General features: G+C 28.4%; 3 protein-coding genes and 1 long non-coding RNA gene across 4 annotated transcripts; all 4 read left to right on the top strand.

The window, feature by feature from the left end:
- Positions 1 to 2208: 2208 nt before the first annotated feature.
- LOC125851169 (uncharacterized) lies at positions 2209 to 23016 on the top strand. The gene is made up of 2 exons (XM_049530950.1): positions 2209 to 2903; positions 22930 to 23016. The coding sequence occupies exons 1-2, from the start codon at positions 2253 to 2255 to the stop codon at positions 23014 to 23016; spliced, it is 738 nt and encodes a 245-aa protein (XP_049386907.1). The 5' UTR covers positions 2209 to 2252.
- LOC125851173 (uncharacterized) lies at positions 2911 to 12779 on the top strand. Its single transcript, XR_007444893.1, has 2 exons — positions 2911 to 3531; positions 12716 to 12779. It is a non-coding gene; the product is annotated as an uncharacterized LOC125851173 (long non-coding RNA).
- LOC125851171 (uncharacterized) lies at positions 5616 to 6461 on the top strand. Its single transcript, XM_049530953.1, has one exon. The coding sequence runs from the start codon at positions 5638 to 5640 to the stop codon at positions 6172 to 6174; it is 537 nt and encodes a 178-aa protein (XP_049386910.1). The 5' UTR covers positions 5616 to 5637; the 3' UTR covers positions 6175 to 6461.
- On the top strand, positions 11879 to 12779 carry LOC125851172 (uncharacterized). The gene is made up of 2 exons (XM_049530954.1): positions 11879 to 12203; positions 12280 to 12779. The coding sequence occupies exons 1-2, from the start codon at positions 11925 to 11927 to the stop codon at positions 12502 to 12504; spliced, it is 504 nt and encodes a 167-aa protein (XP_049386911.1). The 5' UTR covers positions 11879 to 11924; the 3' UTR covers positions 12505 to 12779.
- Positions 23017 to 23498: the final 482 nt, after the last annotated feature.

Raw genomic sequence — 23498 nt, 5'->3', positions numbered from 1 at the left:
CCATCCCAATCATTTCATACCCGCATCTTTTATGATAATATTTATCTAAATTCTATATAATAATTTTAAACTATTATTTTTTACATGTATATCAAACATAAGTTAAATAAATTACTTTCTTAAAGAGAGTGTCTTCTTTCATACGAAACACGACCTAGAAACTTTTTTGCTTTGGGAAGTTGTACGGAGCCAATATGTGTAAGGCAGTTTGGGTCCCATCGCGAATTAATAAATATTCTATTATATGTTGTGGCGGATTTATGAAGGGCTCTGGGGTGCCACGCCATCTCCGAACTTCGACGGAAACTCTATATATACATAGGTATATACATATAATATTTATATAAATATAAAGCGTGTCACCCACATAACAAAATTGGCTTGTGGTGCCACGGTAGGAGGGCAACTAGAAGGCTGATGTTGCGGGTTTGAATCCCATTTGTACTTATTTTTTTGAGAAATTTGCTGCATACGGTTTTTAAGAAAAAAAAAAGCTCCAAGCACGTTTTTTTAAGGAAAAACAGCTGACACAATTTTTAATTTTTTTTATAATTATTATCAATAAATCTATTTGACATCCACGAACTCTAAATTCTAGATTCGCCACTGATTATATGCAACACTGTATTGTTACTAAACTATAGAACTTGCGTGAAATTTGCGTTCCAATATGAAAAGTACATCAAGGAAAAAGACAAAAATATGTCTATTTCATTATAGCTTTCATATTTCCTCACTCTATCAATCAAGATGACTTACTTCACGAGTAAGCTAATTCAGATATGTATTATTTTCCTTTTTCAAAAAATTTAAGAAATAAATAAATACTTTGATATTCTGAACAGTACATTTCTTGACTTCACCCACCAATAAAGTGGTTAAATAAAAAGTAACCAATAATGTTGTTTCATCGTACTACTTTAAAATCTTTTTATCGTAAAGTGTAAAATATACTAATAAAATGTTGCTATCCAGTCCCTCATTTTCTCCTTCTAAGCTTTAGGTACTTTGAATAACATTTCTTTCAAACTTGGTTATTCAGTTTTTCACCTAATTTCTGAAAATGCTAATTACTCCATTAATGATATTTTATCTACAAAACATATTAGAAGTGAGATAAGAAACTCAAAGACTATAACTTTTAAGAATGAAATATGCATGTGATATTATTAAAAAGAGTAAAATTGATTTATATTATTTGAAAATTATATAAAAAGTACTATAAATTACACCAATCACACTGATTTATATTATTTAAAAATTATTTGAAATGATTTAGCAAACTAATCAATAAATAGGGCTGCACATGAAGTTGAACCCAAGACCTATAAATCATTTTATTTATTAAGGTAATAGATAAATTTTGAAGTTATGCTATTTATTATTATATAAAAAATGAGTTATTTTTTAAAAATAAATTATAGTATCATATAAAATAGGCAAACAGTATTTTCTTTGATCACAATTTGTTAAAATACTTTTTAAAATATCATTTTTTTATGAAACATATGTTGTATATATAATATAATTATGAAAATTTTATCTTAAAAAATACTAAAGAATTCAACATCTCAAATCACATTAAAAAAATTAAAGATTCAACACCTAAATTCAAAGTGAAAGATGTTTTTTTGAAGATTGGTTAATATTTGAATTAACATCAAAATTTTAAACAGTAAGAGTTTGTTTGACCGAGGTACAAGTTATTTTGAGATTAATTATTCAAAATTATTATTTCCTTCTCTATGTGAAATNTTGTTATATCACTTTTTACATTAATGAAGGGCATTTTTGTAAACAAATAAATTGTTCTTAAAATTTATTATTTTGAATATAACAAACCAAACACTCAGTAAAAAATAATCCCAACACAACTTATTCCATCATAACTAATCCCAACATAACTTATCCCAACATAACTTATCCCATCATAACTCATTTTCAAACCAAACGACCCCTAAGAGTTTGTTTGACCAAGGTACAAGTTATTTTGAGATTAATTATTCAAAATTATTATTTTCTTCTCTATGTGAAATAAAAATAACACTATTAACTAATCTAATAATTTTATCAAAATAAAATAAAAAAGATAAATTCATCTTAAAATTAATTTTAAAATTAGTTATTCATTATCACTAGTACCAAACGAATCATAACACACTAATTCAAACAGTACTAAAGGGTTCATATTTTACTCTACTCAGAGAATAAGAAAAACGAGAGAGATAGAAGCAGAGTTCAGTCAGTTAAGAATGAATTTTCCAAATGAAGAACCTGATAATTCCACGAATTCAGTTGAAGATGATCAGATCAGGCAAGTTCAACTTAAAATTCAATTTCACAGTACCAGAAAAGGGGATCTCGAAACAATCGAATCCTATGTGAAAAGATTGAGGTCCATCGCCGATTCCCTGGCAGAAATCGGCGATGAGATCTCAAATTCAAACATGGTGTTGCAACTTCTTGCTGGTTTGCCTATTGAATACTTGCCCCTCAAAAACACAATATCATCAAAGTGGCCTCTTCCCACTTTTGGAGACGCTTGTTTCATGGTGTACAAGCACGAAGGCATGAGTTTTCGAAAAGATGAATCTAATAATAGTTCCACAAATTCAGTTGAAGATGATCAAATCCGGCGAGCCCAACTGCAAATTCAATTTCACGGAACCAGAAGAGAGGATTTTCAGCCCATCGAATCCTATGTGAAAAAATTGAAATCCATAGCCAATTCTCTAGCAGAAATTAACAGTCCAATCTCAGATTCAGACATGGTGTTGCAACTTCTTGCTGGTTTGCCTAATCAATACTTGCCCCTCAAAAACACAATATCATCAATGCGTCCTCACCCCAATTTTGAAGAAGCTTCTTCCATGTTGTACATGCAAGAGGACATATTATTACAGGTGAGAGCAAACGGTTCATCCAAATCTCTTCGAAAAAATTACATTATATATTCAAAATTAAGGTGATGTACATTATTTTTAAAGATTTAATGAAGCAAATCATGAGCTAATCTAATTTCAGGATCGTGAGAAGAAATTCAAAGCTGATACTGGTGGTGCTGGTGCTGGTGCAGAGCAATCGTCTGGTTTGTTTACCGCAGATACGTTCTTTACTGTAGTGGATACAGTGGGTGTTGTTGTTGCTGCAGTTGGTGCAGTAGGTACTATCTGCGCTGGAGTTGGTGCATTGGGTACTGCCGTTGGTGCAGTTAGTACTGTGAATGCAACCAGGATGATTGTAGGTAGTGCAATAACTGTCTTTGTGGGCTGGAAAATTTGGCAACGCAAGTAATTTATCTGGTTGATTTCTCGTATAATCACTTAAATAATAATAGTTGAATTGTTAGTTTAGTTTAAAGTTTGTCTTGAGATGTATGATGTATAGTTGAAGTTCTACCCAAACTTTCCTTATGTTTTGTAATATTTTGATTTTCCTTTCGAGGTGTGTATGGTATGGAGGTACATCTTTTGGTAAATGATCAATTATACTAAATCAAACTTCCATTTACATGTATTCACACAAACATAGGTAAGAAGTGTAAATAATACAAGTAGGGAATGTAACTGTGTTGGTGTTGTCATTGAAATCAAGAGAAAATTATCAAATAGTCCTTAATGTATGGATAATGATTTATATTGATTCTTAATATATATCTCACTTGAGTGAAATGTTCCTTGATGTATATAGTAAAAAATGTTTGTTTTGGGTCATTTATCCTAAACCTAACATGATTTATCAACTACAAGTTTTAAATTTAACGGTGGATTCCACATGATAAATAAATTCACCATTGTTATCTTCTTTGTTAACTCCAAATAAAAACTCCATGATAATTATAATAATAAAGAGATATTTGATAAGATTGTTGGTGTGTTTAGTACAGTAAATAATATGATTGCAACAGCAAGGGATGTATGGAGTATGTTTGAAACATCTACTACCGGAAACAGAAAAAATGCAAAAAGACGTAATCGAGGAAGGGGGAGGAGGTAGAAATTTGTTTCGAGTTTAAACCCTAACTTATATTTGAATATATAATATGAAGTTAAGATTTTAAATTAGTATTTGAATATGTGATTTGAGTTAATATTCAAATTTTAAATTCTAAAAAAAAAATGATGTAGAAATTTTAAATCATGATTTTTTTAATGTAAAACTTTATCCGTAAGTTTATATTTCTTTAAAGACTTATTATTTTAAATTTTACAAAAAAGAATAATCATTACTTTAGTAATTTTTTATAAAATTATGTATTGAATGTTTATAATCACAAGCATTTATTTATAAAAGAAACATAAGATAACAATTTATCAATATTACTCTATTTTTTTTTATTAGAAATGCTTAAAAATGGAGGGAGGGTGGGGGTGGGAGGATCTCGTAGAAGCAATATTCAAAATCTTGATTAAATTCTAATATCATTATCAAATATTGATATTATAACTCACTTTCGAACAAGCGACCAAATAGACAAGGGGTCTCGCTATTCTTGAGGTGAGTAGGTTTTTGGAGTGTAATTGAAAATATTCCTTACTTGCTTGCTAAGTAGAGAACCTCCATTTGAATTGACGATAGGTTTCAATGTTTTTGAAGTAGACCAAAGTCTACGGAAAGTAGTCGAGTACTTTGACTTGTGTTACTCTATTTTAGTTTAGTTAATATTGTTCTCGACGTCTATTTTTACTTATCTATTATATTATTATGGAATGTTATATAATTCGTTCATTTACTTTTAAGTGTAATGGTTTTCTTTTTAGAGTCAAATGATAAAAAAAAATTGACTAACATTTTATGTTGTATTATTTCATTATATTGATATGCAAAAAATTACAGCTTATAGTACTTTTCGTATAGTTTTTGAATATCTTAATTTTTTGTTTAACATATTGAATTAATATAATCCAATTTAACTTTAACTTTTGAAAAACACAACATGACAATTAAAAGTGAATTGTTGGAGTAATACTTGTTCAGTTTATAAAAATCAATGAATAATATATTATTTAATGTCTATTTTATCCATGTTATTATATACTATTCACTTTTTAATATTTAGATGACTTATATTTAATGAGGATGATTTAGTAAAATTATCTCTATCATTTACTGCTTCTTATTTTACATGTCAAGTCTGACAAACAATTATTATTAAATTAGCACATAAATCTAATCCTTGTTTTCCAAAAAATAAAGAATAGTCTCAAGAAGAAACAAGATTTGGGCTCACAAAATGGTGCAACTACAAAACTATTACAATCTTCGTGAACACACACTTCAATTTTATAATTAAAAAAAAATAGATAAATCTAATTCAATTGATAAATTCATCTCAGAAGTAAACTGCTCTGTTATAACTATTTCTATACTTATATCGACTCGAGGAACCGAAATATTGATAATCATTTTGCTCTTCAGTTGCTTAAGCCACATGGATGAATTCTATGAACCTTCTACATTATTCTAGAAAAGAATAGAATAAGGTCATTTTTGTCATTAGCTATGTAAATATTCTTTTTCATTCCATTTTATTTTTAACAGTTAGTTACACATTTGTTACATATAGATCATTCCTCTGTATAATACACACAAAAAAAATAATTTCAACAATCATTGAGAAGAACAAAAGAATCAACAATGAGTATTCCATTTCCATCATCGATTGATTTGAGTTCAAAAGATGAAACGATTATAACAGTTCAACAACTGAAAATGCAATTTCTCGGCACCAGAAAAGGGGATCTGGACACCATAGAATCCTATGTGAAAAATTTGAAATCAATAGCCGATTCTCTATCCGCTAACGACAATCCTTTATCAGATTCAGATTTGGTACTGCAACTTCTCGCCGGTTTGCCGTCATCTCAATACTCGCCTTACCAGAACAGAATCTCATCGCAGTTCCCTCTACCTGATTTTTCAGGTGCTTGTTCTTTGCTTTACAAGTACGAATCGTTATTGCAAGAGCAAAATGTAAATCATACTTCGGAAGATGAAAATTATAGTATTAAAGAAATGTTTGATAAGATTGTTGGTGTGTTTTATACGGTAAGTAGTGTGGTTGCAGCAGCAGCGGATGTATGGAGTATGTTTGGAAGAACATCTACAATGGCAAGTACTACAGGAAACAGAAAAAATACAAAAAGACGTAATCGAGGAAGGGGGAGGAGGTAGAAATTTGTTTCGAGTTTTCGAATCTAAGAAGATATTAGAAGATGTAATCAATCATGTCTTGTTTTGCTCTGTTCAATAGTTTTTTTTTTTGTGTTGTGTGATTTTTCATTTTATGTAAGTAAGAATGAATTGTTTTGCTTGTTACGTAGTGTTAGTTCTGGAATATATGCGACTGAATATGGTGTTCAACATTTGCAGACTTTTTTTTCTTTTTCTTTTAGATGTTTGGTAGTTGGAGGATGTAAATAAGTTATTCCTATATAAAATTAGTTCAATGTTTATAAATATATTCTTAATATATTGTTAAGTTCCACCAAAACTATACTGCTGAGCTTGCATATTTGTAAAATGAAGGCACCGTCATGTAAGTTGTTACTCCCACTAATTAAATTTGTGAGGTATTGCACATATACTAAGGGGTCGTTTGGTGTGAGGGATAATACCAAATAGTCCCGGGATTAAATTATAGTACTTATTTTGTTGTTTGGTTGGCAAGTTCGGAATAACTTATCCCGGGATTAATAATTAGTACCGGGATAAGTTATCCCTCTCCTTGGGTGGTATAGTAATCCCGGGATAACTTATCCCGGGATAAAATAGGTAAATGACAAAAATGTCTCTTTCAACCCTTTTGTTATATCACTTTTTACATTAATGAAGGGCATTTTTGTAAATAAATAAATTGTTTTTAAAATTTATTATTTTGAATACAACAAACCAAACACTCAATAAAAAATAATCCCAACACAACTTATCTCATCATAACTAATCCCAACATAACTTATCCCATCATAACTCATTTTCAAACCAAACAACCCCTAAGAGATATATTTAAAGATATAATTTAAATTATAATTTTTATTATTAATTTTTGTGAAATTATAAATATAATTTTTGTAAATAATATAATTATCGTCTAGAAAATATAAAATTTTAATACATGAAACAATAATTATGAAAAGACTTTCAAACATCATTTTAAATTTTGAATAACGAAAAAAATCTCAAAAATTCACTTCTCTTGAACTATTCGAGAGGTTAAAGGAAGTGGTGACGATAACAAGTACAAGAAATATGGAAACAAGAGGATTATATGTAGCTTTAGTCGTGTAAAGTGGCACCACCGGGAAAAAAGAGAAAATGGCCAAATGAGCCTCTAATATATTATCAGATTTCTAACTACACACTTATATTTTATGGGGCTCCTATTATTTCCTAAATTTTTTAAAATTGAAATTATTATCTCCTTAAAAAGTCATAGCCACATTTATGTGGATCAGTGAAATCCACGCGTTTAACATGTGTAAATTTTTTTTTCTTACATTTTTGACTGATAATCCTTTCCTTTTTTCCTTCCTTTCGCTTCCTCCTTTTTCTTTAAATCCCTGGACACATCAATGCCATTTTTTTCCCTTTTTTAAATTCTTTTTTGTCAAATCTAAAACTATTCTTAAATTTATGATTGTGGAATAGGTGCATAAATGATAAAATTTATTGTCAATTTAATTGACCTAAGAAATAAATTGTCGGTCAAAATCTTTTCTGATAAGGATATTTTGACATTTTTTTTTTTTAGAGATTTCTATCATTATTAAGTTATTTGAATGGATTTTGTTAACTGAAAATGTTTGTTACAATAGCATTGGGTACTGTCGTAGCTGCAGCTGGTACATTTGGGATTGGGTACTGTCATTGCTGCTCCATTGGGTACTGTGGTTGGTGCAGTTGGTGCATCCAGGATGATTGTATTTAGAGCAGTAAGGGTCATGGCTGGCTGGAAAAATTGGCAGACGCTTCCTCCCAAATAATTAATTGGGTTGATTTCTTTTATGATCACTTAATTAATAGTTATTTTCATTTTGTGTAATCAAAAGCTTGATTTGTTACTTCTATTTAAAGTTTGTCTAGAGATGTATTATGATATGCAGTTGAAGTTCTACACAAACTTTCCTTTGTGTTTTGCAATATTTTGATTTTCCTTTTGAGGTGTGTATGGTATGGAGGTATATTTTTGGAAAAATGGTTTGAAAAATACTTTAACTTTGGTCGAAATTGTTGTTACAATATCAAATTTTATGGAGGACTTTTTACCTCTATACTACTCCCTCCGTCCCTATTTAGTTGTACACTTTAGAAATGACACACAGATTAAGGCAACAATGATTAGTATAGTGAAGTTACAATTTTACCCTTATAGTATAACTTACAATTTCAAAATATATTCACTCAAGATAACTAATAAATGTTGGGAAGTTCATAAGTTTATTTATTTTATTTATGACAACTTTATTTAAATAAGGGTATAATAGGAAAAAATTTGTTGTCCTTTCTTGATTTGTCAAAATGGACAACTAAATAGGGACAACTAAAAGAGGAAATATGGACAACTAAATAGGGACGGAGGGAGTATTTTATAGTGAATTTTAAATGTATATATGTACCTACGTGGACATGTTACTATTTATAATGATATACTTATTTATGATGTTCACGTGGACATATATATACATTTAAAATACATTATTAAATAATGTAGGGGTAAAAGGCCCTTTCCAAAATTCGGTATTGTTACAGCAATTTCGGTCAAAATTTGGATATATTTCAGACCTTTTTCCTTATATTTTTTGGTAAAGGATTAATTACTCCGTAATAGACCCAGATTAGTTGAAGAGAATAGTTTTAGAGCCCGTTTGGATAAGCCGAAAAAAAGAGAGTAGATTTTAAGTCAAAAAAATAAAAATTAAAATTTTTAAGAATAACTTCAGAGACCTCCCCTCACATTTAACTTTATGACACTTACTTCCCTTGTGGTTTCAGATATTACACTCATAACCCTTATTTTTAAATTTTTGTAACCAAACTTATTTAAATGATAATCTTTCAACCACATTCCAAAAACACCCTTTTATGACATTAATATAATTATTTAATACTTCTATATAACCAATAACCTAAGCAATATTTCGTTCCAGTTTTTAATACGATATTTGAGTTTTCTTTAAGCTTGGATTCATAATACGAGAAACGATAAGTATAAATCAATTGGTAAATTCTTTTTTTTTTGGATAGAAAAATTCAACCTGCATACTTGACCTCCAAATATTTGTATAAACATTTTTTTTTTCATTTGACATGCGATAATAAATGTTTAGTTTGATAATTTTTTAGACTTAAGAAAAAAAACAATTATGTTCATATATATATAATTTCTGCACATAATTACCAGACAATATTTCCCGACCCTAAACAATATTTTTATAATAAATTTTCAACATTCTTTTTGTACTTAAAATATTGCATATGTCTTAACCGTAAAAATTACCACTAAATTTTAAAATGTTTAAGAAGTTCCGTCATTTAGCAAGTTCGATAGTTTACAATGAAATAAACAAATGCATATAAGATGTTGTATATATAATATAAATATGAAAATTTTATCTTAAAAAATACTAAAGAATTCAACATCTAAAATCACATTAAAAAAATTAAAGATTCAACACCTAAATTCAAAGTGAAAGATGTTTTTTGAAGATTGGTTTATATTTGAATTAACATCAAAATTTTAAACAGTAAGAGTTTGTTTGACCGAGGTACCAGTTATTTTGAGATTAATTATTCAAAATTATTATTTCCATCTCTATGTGAAATAAAAATAACACTATTAACTAATCTAATGATTTTATCAAAATAAAATAAAATAAAATAATTCATCTTAAAATTAATTTCAAAATTAGTTATTCCTTATCACTAGTACCAAACGAATCATAACACACTAATTCAAACAGTACTAAAGGGTTCATATTTTACTCTACTCAGAGAATAAGAAAAACCAGAGATAGAAGCGGAGTTCAGTCAGGTAGAAACTTTAACAATGAATTTTCCAATTGAAGAATCTGATTAAAAAAAATAAATTAAAATTTACAGTTTAAATAAACATTACGATATTTATATAGATATTAATCATTTTATTAAGGTAATATATAAATTTTGAAGTTAAGCTATATATTATTATATAATTTTATTTTTATTTTTAAAAAAACTATATCATATAAATTAAGATAGAAAAAATTATCATTTTCTTAAAACGTGTGGAAAGAAAAAAGCATCGTGTAAAGAAAGTTGATATTCTGAATAATACATTTCTTGACTTCACCCGCCAATAAAGTTATTAAAAATAAAAAGTAACCAATAATGTTGTCTCATCGTACTACTTTAAATCTTTTATCGTAAAGTACAAAATATACTAATAAAATGTTGCTATCCAGTCCCTCATTTTCTCCCTATAATTTTTTCATATATAATTGTATTACTTTACCTAATACTTGTAAGAGAAAATTCTGTTAAGAGCACCACTTTCTAATGGACTCTGCAGAGCGCGATTCAAATTTAGTCAGAACTCTAATTTAAACTACAAATACCGAGTGAGAAACCAAAAAAAAAAAAAAAACTAATTTTGCAGTGCTATTTTTAAAGAGTTGCTTGACAATAAGAATTATATAAGGTAAAAACAATAGATAAACCGTGTGATTAAAATAGGAAACTGATGCAGATAAGTAAATATATACTAGTTAATTAACTAATATAGTTATAATTTGAATTAATTATCACTTGCCGCCTTTTTTTAGTTATAATTACATACACCTCTTTCGCCTTTTTCCTCTCTTATACATACAAATATAAATTATACATATACATATACAATTATATGACAGATATACGAATACAATTCGTCTCTCTCCACTCTCTGCTCTCTCTCGCTCGCCTCTCTCCTCCTTCTACCAATCGTGCTCACCAAATATTCAAATACATACGTATACCAGTTACATATATATAATTATCTAACATATATACATATACAATTCGACAGTTATGCAAATACAATTCACCTCTCTCACTCGACTCTCTCTTCCCTCTTCAATCTCGTTCGCCTCTCTTCTCCCTCTAACATGTAGATACGAATCGTAATTAGTAAACTATAACTATGGTGCCTAATAAAATTAATTTTAATGGCTATTTGTAAAATTTCTCCGTTAAAATAAAAGTTTATTTCTCTCTCGATACACGATAAGTGGCACTAACCTTTGCATATCTCTGATAGCAAGTAAACGACAGAGGAAGGGGGAATCTATGGCTAAACCCCAACTTAATTATGAGATTATAATCTATAATGCAAAATGTTTTTTTTTTTTTTTGTTTCAATCTATATTTGTTACTATTAAAATAGGCAAACAGTATTTTCTTTGATCACAATTTGTTAAAATAATTTTTAAAATATCAGTTTTTTAATTAAATTATATTCTTACCGTATCAAACATGATCAAAGTAAATAATTTTTTGCTTTAGGAAATTGAACGGAGCCAATAATGTGTAAGGCAGTTTGGGTCCCATTGTGAATTGACAAACTTTTTATTATTGTTACCAAAATTATTGAACTAGAGTGGAATTTACGGTCCACTATGAAAAGTAGATCGATAAAAAAGACAAAAATATGTCTATTTCATTATAGCTTTCATATTCCCTCCGACCTAAAGACCAAGTTAGCTCATTTTCTGTCAATCTATGACTTACTTCACCAGTAAGCTAGTTCAGATATGTAATATTCTTTTTTTTCCAATTTATGTCATACTATTTCAAAATTAGTTATTCCTTATGAGTAGTACCAAACGAGTCATAACACACAAATTTTAAAGTCAACTCAGAGAATAAGAAAAAAAACCAGAGAGATAGAAGCAGAGTTCAGTCAGTTAAGAATGACTTCCAGGCAAGTTCAACTGAAAATGCAATTTCAAAGTACCAGAAAAGGGGATCTCGAAACAATCGAATCCTATGTGAATAAATTGAAATCCATAGCCAATTCTCTAGCAGAAATCGACAGTCCGATCTCAGATTTAGACATGGTGTTGCAACTTCTTGCTGGTTTGCCTATTGAATACTTGCCCCTCAAAAACACAATATCATCAAAGTGGCCTCTACCCACTTTTCAAGACGCTTGTTCCATGGTCTACATGCAAGAGGACATATTATTACAGGTGAGAGCAAACGGTTCATTCGAAAAAAATTACATAATATATTCAAAATTAAGGTGATGAGCTAATCTAATTGCAGGATCATGAGCAATCGTCTGGTTTTTGTACCAAAGATACGTTCTATACTGTAGTGGATACAGTGGGTGTTGTTGTTGGTGCAGTTGGTGCAGTAGGTACTATCTGCGCTGGAGTTGGTGCATTGGGTACTGCCGCTGGTGCAGTTATTACTGTGAATGCATCCAGGATAATTGTAGGTAGTGCAATAACTGCCGTGGCTGGCTGGAAAATTTGGCAACGCAAGTAATTGATTTCTTGTACGGTCACTTGTTGAATTGCTACTTCTGTTTAAAGTTTGTCTTGAGTGTAGCTGAAGTTCTACCCAAACTTTCCTTATGTTTTGTAATATTTTGATTTTCCTTTCGAGGTGTGTATGGTATGGAGGTACGTACATCTTTTGGTAAGTGATCAACTACTCTCAATCAAACTTCCATTTACATGTATTCATACAAACATAGGTAAGAAGTGTAAATAATAATGCAATTGTGTTGATGTTGTCATTGAAATCAAGAGAAAATTATCTTAAGGCTGAAGATCGCAACCTTCACTTAAGACTATGGATGGAGTTATAAGAAGAGATGTATAGAAACCAACTGTTTATTTCATATTTTAATTTTTACATACACACCATATATATACATATACTATACTCAAAACTTAATTAAAAAATACTTTTCCCTGGCGGGAGAAAGTACTACTCACAAAAACTCATACTCTCGAAGGTACTTAATTCTCTCAGAGTGTTTTTCTCTCGAAAAATCTAGTCTGCCTTCTCCGTATGAAGTTCCTCTCCTTTTATAGATATAAGGAGGGACTTATTACAAAAGAAAATTATTTTAGGGACTTCCCTAATTTATTACATAATTATCTTCTAGTCCTTAGCTTTTGATTGTTGGGGCCTGAAGATTCCTTTGTGATAAGATAATGGACGGTCCATTGTCTTCTTTTGAAATAATTGGTCAGATGATGTGACCTTTATTTGTGAGGAAAAGAAAAGGATTCCTTTTCTTTAATGCTTCTTGACGTAAGTGCTTACGTCATCTTCTTTCTTTTATGCTACATCAAGCATGATCATGATCTAGCATTTTGCATGCTAGTTTCCAAGTTTCTTCCGTTGCTCCTAGCCGGTGGAGCTCTATGTCGAGTATTCTTTCTTTCAGTTCTTTGGACTTAGTTTTACCTTTAGTAATCAAGACCCAATCACTGTCTTGATCGATGACTCTACAATCTTCTTTGTAAAATCTGGTTAGGATAGCGTATAAGACTTTTATTCCTAACGCTCTTCTAGTTTGAATCCATTTTTTATTAAGGTGAGGAAGTTTTTTATCAACTCCTGTGGCCTTAACATTGAAATCTTTAATTTTTTCAACAGAAATGTAGTTGAGAGTAGGATAGTATGCTTGCAAATCCTGGCATTCCATTGATATGCTAAAGAACCTGCAGTAAACTCCATTGCCTTGGGCGAAATTCTTAATTGCTTCGAACAATTTTGATGGTAGTTGGGACAATTCTTTTAGATCTGATTTTGTATACACACGATCTAAGTACCCAAATTCGAATAATTGAGTTGTAAAACTCGGTATTCCATTAGGAAAAATTGATATTCTAGGAAGCAAACTAGTTGTTCCCAAAACTCCATAAGTTTCTCCACTTTCTTCTGGGAGATTGTAGATGTATCTAGTGAAGCCCAGATACTCTTCTTCTTTCGGGTGTTGCTTTCCAACCTGAAATGAAGAAAAAACTTTTGTTCCTGATAGAACCTGGTTAGTTTTGCTCTCTGGTTTCCCAGATACGATTCTTTCAGCTTTCGCTGATAATGAGCTTGTAACTTCATTTGCTAGGCTTTTTTCTTGATCTTTCGATTCAGAAATTGGCATATCCTTGCTTACCATCGAGATGTTTTTGGCACTAGGTGCTAGTGGGACATCTCCTGCCACTTTGTTGGGATTAATATTCTCTTTCAGATTTGAATTCTGTGATGGACGTGTGTCCAGATGCTCACACAAGAGTAGGAATTCTCTCATGTTTTCAGCCTGAGCAGTACTAAGCTAATTTATTTCGGATTGTAAAATCCGAGATTGTTCAGACAGCCTTGATAGCTCGTCGCTTATTTTGAAAAGCTTTTGGCTTTTTTCATCAATGGACTCATCCACTTTCTTTATTTCTTCATATATCCTGTTCACCAGGATTTTTGTCCGATTGTCCATATTGGACGTTTCTAGAAATGAAGTCTGCAAGAAAATTGTCATTTCCTTTAATGTATTCTATTGAAAATGAATAGAAAGATAATAACACTTGCCATCTGTGCAATCTTCTGTATTGCGGTTCAGAGGGTAGCTTATTAAATATTAGCCCTGAAACTTGTGTATTGTCAGTTCTAATAACAAATTGTTTTGGTAAAAGAAATGCCGAGAATTTTCTAATTTCTCTAACAATTGCTAATAATTCCTTTTCATTAGTGGAATATCTTGTTTCGGCATCATTAAAGGTACCACTTGTGTACCTGCAAATTTCATTCAAATCGGTTTGCAATAATGCTCCCCAATGATAATCAGATGCATCAGTTTGTAAAACTAGATTATCGTTATCTTCTGGTAATCTGAGTTTTGGTAACTTTGCACATTCTTCTTTTAGACTTTTAATACACTGTGTGTGTTCTTCTGTCCATCCAAGTCTATTGGATTTTCTAATTAATTTTTGTAGAATATTCCGTTTTTTTGCTAAATCCGGAATAAATTCTCCTGCATAATTTAAACAACCAAGAAACTTTTGAATTTCTTGTTTTGTTGTTAGTTTGTCAGGGAACTCTACTATCTTTTTTGATATGTGTGATTGGAGTTCTATTCCATTTTTTGAAATAATCATTTCTAAGAATTCTATTTCATTTTTATTGATGTCAGCCTTTTTCTGGCTTAACACAATTCCATTTTTTAAACAAATTTCTGAAAATTCTTTCAGATGTTTTAGATGTTCTTCATATGTTTTTGAACATATTAGAATGTCATCTATATAGACAATTAGAAATTCCTTTTCAGAGAATATTTTATCCATTTTTCTTTGGAATATTTGCGGTGCATTTTTTAGCCCAAAAGGCATAACTAACCACTCATAATGACCATTAGGTGTACTAAAAGCAGTTAACTGTACTGAGTTTTCTGCTAATTTTATTTGCCAAAATCCACTTTTACAGTCAAATTTTGAGAAATAAGTTTTTCCTTTTGCAAGGTTAATTAGATTATTTTTATTTGGGATAAAATATCCATCAAATACACAATTTTTATTTAGCTCTTTATAGTTTATTACCATTCGAGCTTTTCCCATTTTTATTTCAGCATGGTTTCTTACCATAAATGCTGGGCTACTATGAGAACTTTTACTCATTCTTATTAATCTTAAGTTGAGTAATTCTTTAATTTGAATTTTGAATTCAATTTTATCATCTTCATTATAGAGCATTGGTCTAACTCTGATGATTATGCTGGGATATTTTAGAGTCAAAATTGCTCTTTCATGATTTTGTTCCCATTTTTCTAATGGATTTTCTCCATAAGATTTTTGTAAATTTTCTTTAATCCTTTCTAGATTAAGATACTTACAAGTGATTTTTCTTAGATTATCTAAGTATTTTCTTTTAAAAATTCCATTATCTTTTTCAAGAATATATGGATTTTGTTTTCTGGGGACTTTGATGAAATGTCCACAAGGTGTTTTTAGGCTTATCATATACAAGATTTGATGATAATCCTGAAATTGTTGTAAAAAATCATTTCCTAATAACAAATCTGTTTCCAGTTTATCATAAGCAAACAATTTATTTATAGAAACAATTTTTGATCCTAAAATTATTTCTACTTTTTCTTTTGATTTTGAAAGTTTTTCTTTATCTCCTGTGATTTCAATCATAGAGATGTTATTTTTATTCATGTCCCAATCTTTTATTAAAAAAGATTTTGCTAGACTTGCTTCAGATCCATTGTCTATTTGACAACATGTTGTTAATTTTGTATCATAGAATGTTATTTCTATGAAAACTGATACTTTGAAAATTGTTTCTTTTGGCATTTATATTTTTGATATGAAACAAGTTTCACCTTTATATAGCATTTCTATGCCATTTTTCCCAATGCTATAATCTTCTAATTTATTTAGGAATAAATTTCCTAAGATTAATTCTTGATCGCCTTCGTGATTAGTAATATAACAAGGAACTGTTATTCTTATGGTGTCTAGTTGTATTGGTAAATCTACCATGTTTTTACAACTAAAGTTATTACCTTCGAAGGTTTTATATATATAATGTTCTCCTTCGTAAACAGGTATTCCATCTATTAGGATTCCTTTTACATAGTTAGCAGTTGCTCCTATTTGTATCAAGATTTCTTGATATTTCCATTCTGTTCCGTTGAAGATTCTTCCTTTTATTTTTGTTATATTTGGAGTTTCAACTTTTAAAGAATATCTATTAGATATACTTTTTCTAATTGAATTCCTTCCGTATTCTATTGTAAGTCTAGGGTTACTCGTACTTCCTATTTCTTGTGTTTTCCCAAATCGAATTTCATATTCATCTGGAATTTGAGCTTGTTGAATTTCTGCTTCAACTATTCTTGCAATTCCTGCACATTCTTGATCTATTTCGATCATTCCTTTATTTTTATACACTTTACCATAGTTTGAATTTGTAACTGTGTATAATGCTTGGTAATATATGCTCATTATATGATTACCTGATTTGAATAGATCATTTCTTTTGATCTGAAAATGCAAGCTCAATGCGTCATTAAAATCAGCATCTTTGAGTGATATACAATATTTTGGATAATACGTGAATAGGAGTTTTGTATAGGTTAGGTTTTCCTCTACTATACCAAGATTTCCTTCTCTTGCATTTATGAACCTTTCATCTGATAGATTTATTACTATCGGACAATTAATTCCTTCTTTAAAAGTCGATATATATATATATATACTAAGAAAAATTTTAACTAACCAAATATGATTATGTCTTTCCAAACCTTTAATCCACCTTGTTTTCACATCTACCTATTTGAGCCTCTGTTCCGATCATTTAATATCCGTATCTTTCATAATATTTATTTAAATTATGATAAAATAAAATTTAAGATACTATCTTTTACATATATATATATATATATATATATATATAGCAAACACAAAAAATAATTAAATTATTTTCTTACCGTATCAAACATGATCAAAGTAACAATTTTTTTGCTTTAGGATTGTACGGAGCCAATAATGTGCAAGATAGTTTGGGTCCTGTCGCGAATTAATAATTTTTTTATTATATGCAACACTTTATTGGGAGTACTAAACTATAGAACTTGCGTGAAATTTGCGTTCCAATATGAAAAGTAGATCGAGGAAAAAGACAAAAATATGTCTATTTCATTTTCTATCAACCAATATAACTTAGAACCAATATAACTTCGAGCCCGTTTGAATTGACTTAACAGTCGGTCAAACTTACTTTTAAGTTAGTTTTTGATTTCTTAAAGTGTTTGACAAATATAAAAAATAACTTAAAATAAGTAAAAAATGACTCAAAATAATATACGAAGTTTTTGACAAGGTAAGAAATAACTTAAAATAAGTTAGAAATCAAAAGTAGGTCTCTCCCTACTTTTTATTTTTTGACTTAAAAATTATTTCAGTTTGACTTTTTATTTTTAACTTAAAAAATATTTTTGTCAAGTCAATCCAACGGGCTCTTACTTCACGAGTAAGCTAATTCAGATACGTATTCTTCTCCTTTTTTAATTTATGTCATATTATTTAAACTGATAAGGAATTTAAGAAATAAATAAATACTTTAAAAATTTGTTATAAATACTTTTAATATTGCTATCTCAATATAAATAGCAATATTTAATTCTGTAAAAAATTAAAAATGAAAAAATAAATTAAAATTTATTGTTTAAATAAATTTTAGATATTTATATAGATATAAATCATTTTATTAAGGTAATAGATAAATTTTGAAGCTAAGCTATATCATATAAATTAAGATAGAAAAAAATATTATCTTCCTTTAAACGCGTGGAAAGAAAAAAGCATCATGCAAATCTATATATCTATATAAATCTGAATCTAGAATCGCTGATGTGGCATGCCTCTAAGGGCTAGAAAAATATTTATCTTTTTTGTGGTTTTTTTGACCATTTTTCAATTTTAAAATACAAAAAAAACACTTAAATATTGAAGATAGTCACAATTGAAGTCATTCAATTATAATTACTCTAATGTGCGTTATCTATCTTTTCATATTCGTATGTTACTAATTTGCTAACTATAAAACTAAAGCAAATGCCATACACTGCACAACATTCTGTCTTTTTCATTCATAATTTCCTTTCAATTTTTCTTCTTTTTATTTTGCTTCTTTTCATTTGAAATTGAAACTCTTTTTCCAAGAAGTTTCTTTCTTCTTTTTCCCTTTTTTTAAGTTGTTTTTTTTAAAAAAATTTAGCATATTATTAGTGTTGTCTCCACAATTATTATCTTTGTATGTAATTTTCATGCCTGACTTTTATTTGTTACAATATGGGACAGAGCAACATATATACGATCTTATTTGTGAAAGGAACTTGTCAGAATCAAGCTTGAAGAATATAAATCATTAGCGATATATCACACTTTATTTACATATATTTTTCTGTTGCAAGCTTGTATATAGTTATAGTGTGAATTCAATTTTTCTTCTTTTTATTTTGCTTCTTTTCATTTGAAACTCTTTTTCCAAGAAGTTTCTTTCTTCTTTTTCCCTTTTTTAATTTTTATTGTATTTTAGCATTATTAGTGTTGTCTCCACAATTATTATCTTTGTATGTAATTTAGAATATGGGAGAGAGCAACATATATACGACCTTATTTGTGAAAGGAATTCGTCAGAATCAAGCTTGAAGAATATCAATCATTAGCGATATATCAAACTTTATCTACATGTATTTTTCTGTTGCAAGGTTGTATATAGTTAATAGTGTGAATTCAAATGTAACAAATTTTATTTTTCTAGGATAAATGCCCTGCTTTAATTTTAAGAAATAAAATATTAATTTTACATCAAATTATTATTATTATTATTATTATTATTATTATTATTATTATTATTATTATTATTATTATTATTATTCACAAACAAAACCTCTCCTTATACGATTTCTAAATGCTCCCAAAATAAGTAACATATTAAAAAAATATAATTATTTCTTTCAACCCAAAACAAATGATATATGAATAAAAATAAAATCTGAAAGAATATAATTATTTCTTTCATCCCAAACCATATAAGAACTCTTTTGTGTAGTATAAATCAATTGATTTTTTTAATCTTTTTTTGTTGAATTTATAGAGACCTAATGGAGTTATCATAATGATAGGAGAAATTGATTTTCGAAACATGATTTTGGAGATTTTGGATAAAATAATCAAAAAGGAAAGGAGAGTTGAATTAATTACCCAAAAAAGGATATAATTAGTAAGACATATTTTATTTTACCTAGGATAGTCATTCTAACAATAATATAATAAGGAAATAAGGAGAAAAATGCTCTTAGGTTTTATAGTATTATTTTTTTACAAATATCCAAATTTATTTTTAAATTGGAGTTATAAATGCATAATTTAATTAAGACAAATTAGATATAAATCCTTTTGAAACTGAAAAAAATATTTGGATGAATTAAAATTTTAGAATAGTGTAACTGGGTTACTTGAGCCACAACAAATAAATCAAAATTATACTTATAAAAGAGGATGGTATTAATATTTGATGCTTTTAGATTTTAAAATATGAAATATATTTATAAAATTGGGAAATAATAAGTAATACCTCTCAAATACTCAAAATTTAATTTAAAATCGGAGTTATCTATGCATAATTTAATTAAGATAAATTAAATTATAGATCCTTTTGATACTAGAAATAAAAAGATTTGGATAAATTAAAATTTTAGAATAGTGTAACTAGGGTTACTTGAGACCCAACAAATAAATCAAAAATATACTTATTGAACAAGGAAGATGATGATATTACTTATTAATGTTTGATGTTTTTATCTTTTAAAATATGAGAGATATTTAGAAAGTTGAGAAATAACAAGGAAAATAATAAGTAATACTTCTCTTTCATCAAGAATTTTATCCTCCTTTTTTATTTTATTTTAAAAACAAAGTCACATTTCTCATAATTCACACTTCTCCATCTTCATTATTTTCTAGTAATAGTCATAACTCACATTAAATTATCGTAGTTATTTAAAAAGTTATTTACATATCATTTAATTTTAACAATAAGAATGTGTATGCAATTTATGTTATGTTGACATTAATAAGAACTTATACTAACAATTAATATGTTAACTGTCAAAACATAAAGGAAAACAAAACAAGGTGAAGAAAAGAAGAACAAACAAAAAGTCTAAATATATTTATTTTTACTTCATATAACATATATAACCATATTATTATTTATATACTTTTAGTATACTAAGATAATGAACACGATTGACACATCATTTACCATTTGAGAAGATTTATTAACAAGTGATAAAAGTTTGAGAAATTGTTATCATTTATAAATTTGTAATATTTTCGACTTATCTAAAGTACCTCTAATTTTTGGTTCATTTCACTAAGTCAAATTCGAATATTATTGTAAGCCACATTATATATGAAAGCTAACATATTAAAAATTTATTGAACATAATTTTAATTGTTGAATGAAAATCAAATCAAATAGGAGCATTTTTTAAATATAGTTTATAACATTTAAAGTGCTTTTTTTAAAAAAAAAAATTATAAATATAAATTGACTTTTCAATTAATAACAAATTTATAAAATACAATTCACATCGCGCCCAAATTTACTAGTTAAAAAATAACATGTAAAGAAAGTTGATATTCGGAATAGTACATTTCTTGACTTCACCCACCAATAAAGTTGTTAAAAGATAAAAAGTAACCAATAATGTTGTCTCATCGTACTACTTTAAATATACTAATAAAATGTTGCTATCTAGTCCCTCGATTTCTCCCTATATTTTTTTTCATATATAATTGAATTACTTTAACTAATACTAACTAGTTTTGTAGTGTTATTTTTAAAGAGTTATTTGACGATAAGAATTATATAAGGTAAAATTAATAGATCAACCATGTGGTCAAAATAGGAAATTATGGAGATAAGTAATATAATTATAGTTTGAATTAATTATCACTTGTCGTTTTTTTTTAGCTATAATTGTGTATGCCTCTTTCACCTTTCTCCTCTTTTATACATACAAATACAAATTATACATATACAATTTATATGACAGATATACGAATACAATTCGTCTCTCTCGCTTGCCTCTCTCCTCCTTCTCCCAATCTCGCTCACCAGTTATTCAAATACATATGTATACCAGTTACATATATACATTATCTGACAAATATACATATACAATTGGACAGATATGCAAATACAATTCAACTCTCTCCACTCTTTGCCCTCTCTCATCCCTCTTCAATCTCGTTCGCCTCTCTTCTCCCTCTAACATATAGCTACGAATCGTAATTAGCAAACTATAGCTATGAAATTTAATAAAATTAATTTTAATGGCTATTTGCGAAATTTCTCCGTTAAAATAAAAGTTTATTTCTCTCTGGATACACTATAAGTGGCACTAACCTGTGCATATCTCTGATGGCAAGTAAACGACAGCGGAAGGAGGAATCTATGGCTAAACCCCAACTTAATTATGAGATTATAATCTATAATGCAAAATGATTTTTTTCTTTTTTGGTTTCAATCTATATCTGTTACTATTAAAATAGGCAAACAGTATTTTCTTTTATCACAATTTATTACATTATCAGTTTTTTATGTAATATTTCGTATAAATAATATATAAATGTGAATATTTTATCTTAAAGTTTCTTTTACATATATATCAAACACAAAAATTAATTAAATTATTTTCTTACCGTATCAAACATGATCAAAGTAAAAAAAAAATTGCTTTAGGAAATTGAACGGATCCAATAATGTGTTAGGCAGTCTGGGTCCCATCGTGAAATTAATAAACTTTTTATTACCTGCAACACTTTATTGTTACTAAATTATAGAATTTGCGTGGAATTTACGGTTCAATATGAAAAGTAGATCGATGAAAAAGACAAAAATATGTCTATTGCATTTTAGCTTTCATATTTCCTCAGACCTAAAGACCTAGTCAGGTCATTTTCTATCGAATCAATATGACTTACTTCACAAGTAAGCTAATTCAAATATGTATTATTCTTTTTCTCAATTTATGTCATACTATTTGAACTGATAAGGAGTTTAAGAAATAAATAAATATTTTAAATATTGCTATCTCAATATAAATAGCACTATTTAATTCTGTACAAAATTTAAAAATGAAATAAGTCATGGTGTTGCAACTTCTTGCTGGTTTACCTAATCAATACGTGCCCCTCGAAAACACAATATTATCAAGGTCTCGTCTCCCCAATTTTGAAGAAGCTTCTTCCATGTTGAACAGACATATTATTACAGGTGGGAGCAAACGGTTCATCCAAATCTCTCCTCGAAAAAATTACATTATATATTCAAAATCTTAAGTAATTGAATCGAATCATGAGCTAATTTTGCGACATCTAATGGCAGGATTATGAGGAGCAATTCAACGCTGATTCTGGTGCTGCTGGTGCAGAGCAATCATCTGCAATGAATAATCATTACTATTATTATTGATTAGTAAATTTTTATGAAATTATGTAATGAAGCGATTGTTTGCGTGGATAAAAGAATAAGTTTTTTTATCACAAACATATACTTTCTTTGACACTATTCAAAGCATAATAAGACTATTCACATACAACATTTTTGAAATATTTTATGTTGTCAATTATCATGATTTATAGTATTTTTATGATAGATTCATTTCAAGACTCAATGAATTTTTTTGAAAACATATTTTATGTTGTCAATTATCATAATTTATAGTATTTTTACGCAATTTTTAAAAATAAAAAACACAAAAAAAATAAGACAAATAAATTAAAATGGACCCAATATATGTTATTTTTGTTGTCTCAATTTATGTGACACAAATAAAATTTGGAGAGTCATCCAAATTTTCATATTTTTTTAAAAAATGTTTTAAGTTATTAATTATTGTGATTTATAATATTTTTATGTAACTTTCAAATAACCTACATTACTGGTCACTTTGT

The sequence above is a fragment of the Solanum stenotomum genome, unplaced genomic scaffold (genome assembly GCF_019186545.1).
Source record: "Solanum stenotomum isolate F172 unplaced genomic scaffold, ASM1918654v1 scaffold23186, whole genome shotgun sequence".
Lineage (NCBI taxonomy): Eukaryota > Viridiplantae > Streptophyta > Magnoliopsida > Solanales > Solanaceae > Solanum > Solanum stenotomum.
The sequence above is the reverse complement of the archived record's forward strand: the minus strand, read 5'-3'. Positions and strand labels throughout refer to the sequence as shown.